The sequence below is a fragment of the Palaemon carinicauda genome, chromosome 44 (assembly GCF_036898095.1).
Source record: "Palaemon carinicauda isolate YSFRI2023 chromosome 44, ASM3689809v2, whole genome shotgun sequence".
Lineage (NCBI taxonomy): Eukaryota > Metazoa > Arthropoda > Malacostraca > Decapoda > Palaemonidae > Palaemon > Palaemon carinicauda.
The window spans coordinates 8,548,293-8,557,285 of record NC_090768.1 but is presented as its reverse complement, the minus strand read 5'-3'; the positions used below and the strand labels follow the sequence as shown (position 1 = coordinate 8,557,285).

Here is an 8,993-nt window from a genome sequence, read left to right as displayed (position 1 = left end):
ATCCATAAAATCATATACAGTATATATATATATGTATATATATATATATATATATATATGTGTGTGTGTGTGTGTATATATATATATATATACAGTATATATATATATATATATATATATATATATATATATATATATATATATATATATATGTATGTATATATATATATATATATATATATATATATATATATATATATATATATATATATATATACAGTATATAAGTATCTATCTATCTATCTATATATATAATGTATATATATATATATATATATATATATATATATATATATATATATATATATATATATATATATGACTTCCCTTCCCCAGTGGGAGAGTAGGTCCAGAAGATATGAGGGTGAGAATTAACATCACAATATGCATGTGCTGTATGTATATGCCTAACAAATATCACCACAGACTGTAGTTTAGCTTGCGTTGAAGCGCTCACCTTATCTCACGAGCCAAGTGTATTGGTTAAGAACACACGAGCCGCAGTTGCGTAACTCTATGGAGACTATGGTAGCACTTATATGGCATTGATGTGCCGGAGTCACTTCAGTGGTTTCAAATACCACATTCCACGTATGCTTTTAGATTCGATTTTCCCATCTTGAATTACGTATCCATATTTAACGTCTGCTGTAATGTCATAGAAAATTCAAATTGTGCTCAAGATCACCATGAGTATTTTGATTTAAATTGTTTTGTATGGAAGTCACGTACATACATGAATAGGCCTACACATTACCATAAAAAAAAAAAGAATGACATGATTATATTTGTGGTATAACGTCTACTTAAGCTTAATAGAAGTGGGTCAGTGGGTTGTCACATTTTATATGCAGTATATATATATATATATATATATATATATATATATATATATATATATATATATATATATATATATATATGTGTGTGTGTGTGTGTGTGTGTGTGTGTGTATGTGTTCGTGCGTCGGTAAGTGGATGTTAACTATTAACAAGCAAAGAGAGAACAAAGTATTTACTTATCGGCATTCTTTATTAAAATCAAAATTAAACAGTTAATATACCAAAAAAAAAAAAAAGAAAATAAAACGAACTCTAGGTTGTTCGCGTTCAATCTTATCCATGATTAAAATGCGCATCTAAAGTAAACTACTGAAATTATATTTTACTTTAAGGGATGCTTTTCTGGTCCTATACTGCCGGGGAACGCTACTCTCTACGGGACCTTACAGTCATTTAATCGTATGCATTCCAAGGCATTCAAGTATTTCACACCGAACAATTGTCGTTTGTTGTCAAGTCCACATAATCGAAGCACTTAGAAAACAAGTCTTCAGTTTCCTCTTGAAAGCCTTGATAATCTTGTCTTTCGGATGTCTGGTGGGAGCTTATTGAAATTGTGATTGAAATGGGAGAGGATAGAAGTACATTACTCTAAAAGTAATGTAATGTTAAACTCTCCATTAGTATGATATCAAATAGATTCTAAATAGCCAAAAAGTCCAGCACAAAATAAAACGTTAGCAAATACTTGTATTAACAATAGGAGAAAAGGAACCAAATAGATTTAAGAACATGTTGCAGTAATATAAATTGTAATCTAAAGAGGCTGAAAGTGTAGCAGATATTAAGCTGTAGAACTGATCAATGAAATATTGGGCTGTATGATAAGACAAACTCCAAATTTATCAACAAATGGATTAATACCAAGTATTGGTCTGTTTGCCTTCCTTAAGAACTTTGAAATATTAAGATTATGGACCAAATGAATATAAAGAAATATTTTACACAAATATTACCCCAATTTTTGATGATTAGTTATTTGAAAGCATGGAAAGATTCTTGGTAAAAGATCGAAAATACATTTCTTTTGAAGTACGCATGATAACGAAAATAATGTCTAAAATAAAATCATTGAATGAATAAATGCCGCCAATCAAAGATAATGATTTTTTTTTCTTTTTTGCCGTAGGAATTTCTTGTGTAGGTTGAATTACGCACGTTCAATTTGCACATATCATTACTACATTATACTGTACTAGAATGACGAGACCATGTCCTACCACTGTTGGCCAAACATTTTCGTATAAGTAAGAGTTTGCATAATCACAAATATCTTCATTCGTGTATAAATTCAAGTTTAAAAACGATCTCTGTATGATTGTGAATATAATGCAATATTAAGATGCTCTCCGCAGGAGAATACCGGCTAGGTTGCATGCAAATAGCATTTCAACAAGCTGCCAAGTTTTTTTTTTTTTGTCATAATTTCACGTAATATAGCTCTCGTAAAGGATTTTCCAACTTTCAAATACTTTAAATTTCACTAATAAATCCAAAATGTTATTTATTCCTCAATAAAGATACGATGATTGTTAATTTTAACGTTCAAATAGTTACTAACATTCACATCAAATTTACTGCTCCAACCAACAAGCAAAGAATTTCATGAAGAAGAATGCTAAGTTGACAAATAGGTCAGGTGGCTCAAACGCTTTTCCGCATCCACTTTTCAAAATTTATCGTACGGAAAGATCAGCCTCGAAATTTAAAAGATATTTAGAAATTAAAACACCTCCTGTTGTTGAAATTATAATCCAATCAAATATAAGCACAATCATACTTGATTGAAAAATAGAAAAGGCGATTAAGAATATAAAAGGTCCATTCTGGAACTTAAATGTCAAGTTCTAGTTGGTGCTTATGCATATGATGAGCGCTATTTACCGACATCGCTGGTAACCACCTAGCAGAAGCGACAGTCGACCGGTCATCTCATCGGAAAGTTGTAGTGCAGCTTATTGTTCTGTGTTTCCATTCGTGTTACGTAACATGTCTGTCTTAGTAAATATTATAAAACTCTTCTGTGATGTGACAACCATTGGTTTATGTGGTTTCATGAAAATTCCACAGATTCATACCATCATTAAAGCTAGATCAACCAAAGGCCTAAGCTTAGCAAGCTTGGTATTGGAATTGACAAGGTAAGCTAGGCTAACCTTCGTTTACCATTATCCAATGCTAGCTTTAGACAGTCTGTCAGCTAGTCTAAGCACTAAATATTTACAATTAGAGTATATGGTGTAGACCAAAAGCATGCTACACGTACATCTGTGTTTTTTCATTCCTATGTTAGGCTAGTATATCATATACCCTGCCCTGGGGCTATTCTACCGGCACGGGTTGTAATGGTAAAGTTTTACAAGTCTACAGGGTATCATTTCGAACAGAAAATATGTTTTCCAGTAAGCAAATAACGTGATTTAACAGAATTTGACTATAGGAATGAGTCATTTTCAAAGAGAATGGACCTTTTTCTATGGATAAAAGTTTGTTCCCTAGGTTACATTACCTTGTAATAAACTACAATATAACCATAGTAATTTGGTGGTGTAACTAAGAACAACCTCTTCCATAAGGCAGGAAGATTACACAGTGAATGACCTTACAAGCATAAATTTAGTTTGGGTTGTTGTCAGTAAGAAATTGTTAGGTTAGGTGAAGTTGCAATGCCCAGCTGGTAGAAGCCCCTTTGTCCTTTAAATTTACAATGATATGACCCAGAAGGCCCTGAGATGGTTTTTATGTATGTTATATGGGCCTGTTCCTGGTTTGCCAGATATGATTTTCATTGACATGTGTGTAGGGTGGCTGGATTACTGTACTCTCATTATATTTAAGTTTTTACCAGGCCTAATGTAAAAGATATTACCTAACCTAGGGTATGCAATGATTTCATATAAAAGCTATCATGATTTGCCAGCATTGTCAGTAATTTTTTGTACCTGCATGTCTTCTAAATTTCCATATGTTGTGAGAGTATTGTTTCCTTTTTACTTTAACATGTCTGAAGTTTACTTTATCTCATGTGATAGATATATGCATATTTATTTTGTATAAAAATACAAGGAAATAATTCAAATGAAACTAGAGATACAGCAAGGTTTGGATGAATGATCTTTCTTTTGATTATATTACTTGTGATAATTCTTGCAATTATGCTATGAATTCCTATGACAGTTATTAGGGATGATGGTACGAATACAAATACAAGTGATGGGAGGAGAAGCGAGTGTCATGACACAGTCTTTATTTGTGGGAAAAGTAATTTTCCTGAATACACAATGAAGAGGTTTAGCTTGAGTAGGATTCTTAATTTATTGTGAATATTGTGTCAAGAACTTGTCTGTAGAATTGGAAGATTGATTTTATTTACTACATATAAACATACACATTTTGCAGTGATATTCAGTGAACTTCATATTGATGACGCTGTAATTGCTGATTGCAATAATGGTGTTATATCAGACATAATATTATCACTTATTTTTCAAAGTTCTTTTACTGCATAAACTTTTTCAATTTTGTATTTTAAATAAAAGATATACTAAAATATAAGTCTTGAAAACTTCAAGAATCATTATACAATGGGTCATGGGTATATGATTGGTTTTCAAGCCATTATCACCAGTTATTTATGCAAAAAATATGATCATGTTCCAACTGGATGTAACTCATTCACCGTTTAAAATCTACACAAATTTTTTTTATAAATAATACTTATGTAGGGAGTTAAGAATACTTTGGGGTACAGTACATCATTATTTGTGTCCCGTACATGCATTAGCAATTCTGCCAACTTATTAGCAATATGGCTATTCATGATTGCCAAGAGCTTTCATTTCTATATCTGTTAAAGAGTTGTTAGATAATCAGACCAGGTAGAGAGCGAGGGGAGGTAACTGCATCTAGACAATGACTTAGGTTGGAGACTAATGGTATTTGAATATTTGGTTCCTAACTCAGGTGTTGAAGCCCAATGAGAGTCTGTGAGCAAGACTTGTGGCAGTGGAAAATGAAGGATGCAAGTAAAAGGAAGTTTGAAGAAAAATAGAAAAAATGTCTGTCATATATCTTATTTCGTATATATATAATTACATACAGTATATATTTATTTTCTATTTTATTTAACTATCTACACACATACATAGTATCGCATGCATTTACTCGTGGTAAACTCACAATTTTATCTCCGCTAATACTTTAAAATGACCTCAATACTAAGTTCATAGACCAGCTATTAGACTCATTATTATATACTGTGAAAATATTATGGAAAAACACAACTTAATATCTACTTAAATCAATGAAGCTAGTTAATGTTACCAATATTCAGTCCAATAAACTTCAACATTACATTTCACATTTGTTCCGTAACTGGAATACAAACCACGCTATTTAATAGGGGTATTACTTTCGGCGTAGTTGAAATGACGAGCCATTAATTTTTAACGAGGGTTTACTACCCACACCGGTAGTTAGCGGGGGTAGGGGAGGGTATCTTGCTAACCCCCCCTCACACACCTGTCCTTGAGCTCACTATGCTCTCGGCTCGGATGGTGGTCGGACGTGTCCGCTCTCATCCTCGCCGTCATATTGGCAGCCATTTAATTGCTTTTGTTCTTTTCTTTTTCTAGTTCTGTATATGTGAAGTTGGCTTCTGTGATCATGCGCACCTGCCGTGGGTTTCCCGACCGCCCCTGTGGAACATTCATGTCTGTGGTCGAGACTGATCCTCACGCCCTATGTCCTTCTTGTAGGGGCCAATGATGTGATAGCGGAAGAAGAAGTCCAAATGGGATATTTCTCCTTCGAAGGTTGCTTCAAAAGGAGAAAAACTCAAGGCCTCTTCTTCCGTTGCCCAAACCTCCTCCGCTCCCACTTGGTCGGTCTCTTTCGAGAGACCGTCCAGTGGTAGCGTAGACCGATGTATTGTTAACCAACTCTCGAGAGATGACGTTGCTTCCCCTAGCGAAGCAGCTCCACCTCTCCCCCCGGGGGAGGATATGTCACTAACCTCCCTTTTTCAGCTTTGGTCCTCCTTGGGCCTTACGGGTTCGCCCTCCAAGGAGGTTTTGCTTAACTACATCCGATTGGGTGCCGCTGTCAAGCAATCGTCGTCACCGTCAGAGATTGATCCTCTGTCTCTTGTCGACGTTGTATTGTCAGAGGTATCCAATGCGGTATCACCCATCTCCTCTTCCACTCCAAACTACAGTAGCTGACGGCTTAGTTTCTCCTGTTCCTGTTCAACCTATGAGGGAGAAACTAAGTCCATCGTCAGTCTCTCTTGCTAGTGTTTCTCCCCCTCAGAGGAGTTCAGTTACAGAGACTCCTCTTCGGAGGACTGCAGAAGGTCAGCTTACTGATCCAACGGCCCCCAGAGGACGCATTCGTCGGAAGGCTCGCCTTCCTCTTCGCCATAGAGGCATTCCTTTACCTGCGGTGAGGAGGCGCCTCCTTGGTTCAACATTTTCGATGCAGTCCACCGCAGAGGAACCTCTAGACCAATCGTCCATCACTGCTCCTGCATTGGTCCTGGACCTTTCTGCAGGTCGTTCACGATCTTCGGTGGAAGGTCGTCCTTTTAAAGGACACGTCGATATTCCACCCGACAGACCTGCTGACCTGCCGTCGCTGTTTCTATATGGGCCTAACAAGGCTCCACCTAAGCACGCTGTTGCGCGCCAATGAGACCTGACAAACGTTTTTTAGTAGCTTGTCAGGCCTCATCGCTAAACCCTAACACAGGGCATCAAGAGCATACGCTCCAACAAGAGCATAGCTCCATCACGCGCTATGTGTGCCATCATGCGCATATGCACGCCATCATGCGCATATGTGCCCACGTTCTCCTGCGCGCCAGGTCTTGTCTTCGCAAACTGCGCTTACGCGCCAACAGTCTCTTACGGGCCCGCGCACATCTACGCGCCATCAACCTCCTGCGCAATGGCGCTCTCCCGCGAGCATACGCGCCCAACATCCAACTCTCCTGCGCGCCATGCTGCGCATCATCCTACGCGCCAGGTAAAACCTGCGCGCCAACGGTCAACAGAGAGCAGTACTTCCGGGAAGTCAGCAATGCTGCCTTCTCTCGTGCACATCCGCAAGGATATGCGCGCGCGCACACTCGCCCGTCCTCTCCAAGGGATGCGCGCCAGCATTCTCCCGTGCGCCCCACATGATTCAACTGCGCGCCCATGCGCTCCTTCCCATCACACAACAGGTTCCCATCAGACAGTATGGTAGTGAGGTTGAGGAAGGTTGCAAGACCATTCCTCAGGTGAGAACAACTACCAGCACAGAGGTGGCTATGTCTCCTCAGGCACATATTATCTCTGGCCCGTTTAGTTCCCAACGGCCACCTCAGGATACGATATCTCCAGTGGTAGCTAAAGTTCAACCGGAATAAAACCTCTGATTCCCCAGACATTTTGATGCCCATGGGACCAGAGGAACAGACAGACCTCGAGTGATGGTTGGCAGACAAGAATCTCCTAAAGGCCGTCTGCTATCTCCCCCCCCCCCCCCCCCCCCCCCGACTTGTTGCTCTTCACAGGTACATCATGCTGCCCCACACATCCTCAGGCCTATGGTTAGAATTAAAAAAAATACCAACACATCAATCTCTTGGAGGTGAGGGCTGCCTTCCTAGCCCTTCAACTGTCCATTAGGTAACACTATTAGTTCGCTTTATTCCCGGCAAAAGAAATGTGCTCGCGGACAACCTGAGCTGAGTGACTCAGGTTGGGGGTTTCTGAATGGTCTTTGGATCATCTAGTAGCCAACAAAGTCTTAACTTTGTGGGATTCTTCGACGGTGGATCTGTTCGCAACGGCCCTGTTGTACTGCTCCTCAGTCCTATACCCCGAGGCTGTCTGGCAGGATGCATTCCAGCAATGGTGGGACAACATCGACATTTATTCTTTTCCCCCTGTTCGTCTGACGAGAAGAGTACTCTACAAGACCAGAACATTGGTCAATCTCTCAATGACCCTCATAGCTCTGTTATGGCATCACATAGAATGGTTCCCAGACCTTCTGCAACTCCTGAGCTTCCAACAGAACTTCCTCCTAGCTACGATCTACTCAGACAACCACACGTCGACATCCTCCACAAAGCTCTAGCTTTGCTACGACTTCACGGCCGGATACTATGCAGCATCTCATTCAGAGAGGATTTTTGCAACAAGTTCCAAAAAGCATGCCTGGAAACCTGCGAAGATCGTCAGCCTCAGTCTACCAGGCAAAGTGGAATGTGTACTATCGTTGATGTCGTGAAAGGAGTATCTACTCGATGCCACTATTCCAGCAACAGCGGAGTTCTTCGTATATGTGCTGGAGGGAATGCTCCTCTCGGTTTCAGCAGTTAAAGGCTATCGCTCAGCCTTGAGTCCCGCCTTTAAATTGAAAGGGGTAGACATTTCCTCTCCACTGGAACTTTTCTTGGTAGTGAAAGGCCACCGCTATTTCTTGAGCCTCGCCTTCAGTATGGAAGGAATTACTGTAACCTTTCTTCCACGTTGCCATCGCGCCTCATACTGAGCGTCGAGCCTACGGACTCTTGGTCGGAAAGTAGACCTCGTTCGAGGATTCCAAGTAGTAGAAGTCTCCCGACCTCGATGACAGGTCTCCCTCTTATTGGCTTCGGCCGAGAGAGTTGGCGAACCCCATGGGACGCCCTTAATGTCGCTCATTCACGACGATGAATCAAGAAATGCTCGACCTTGTTTCTGGCAGCTCAGATCCCAGAATCCGAGCCCTTCGGTCTTGGAATCCTTCGCAGCATGACCAGTGATCCAGATCAACGTTTACTATGCCAAAGAGAAACTAGGGCCCCTTCCTCAAGGAAACTACGAGAGCTCACCCTGAGTGTCATCACTCTTCATCAGCACGGGGAAGGTCAAGAGGAGGATCACGAAGAGTACCATCTCTGCCTGGATTTGCAAGGTCATAGGCCTCGCATTGAATACAAATCCTCCTCTAACACATCGACCAGAACCCATTACGTCAGGGGCATTGCTACGTCCCTGGCGTTCAGTCGTAACTACTCTGTAACACAGGTCCTACACGCGGGCATTTGGAAGCGTAAAATGACCTTCACCTCTTGCAGGAAGTAACCCACAGGAGACACGTTGCGTTCTCTATCGGCCC

The 8,993-nt window shown here is 40.0% G+C and overlaps 1 protein-coding gene across 1 annotated transcript in view; it reads left to right on the top strand.

Annotated features, from left to right (window-relative positions):
- Positions 1–2,539: 2,539 nt before the first annotated feature.
- Positions 2,540–8,993, top strand: part of LOC137634117 (solute carrier family 66 member 3) — a 69,158-nt gene continuing 62,704 nt past the window's right edge. The window contains exon 1 of the mRNA XM_068366341.1: positions 2,540–2,983. Coding sequence (XP_068222442.1) covers positions 2,832–2,983 — 152 coding nt within the window. The 5' untranslated portion in view covers positions 2,540–2,831. The remainder of the gene's footprint in view (positions 2,984–8,993) is intronic.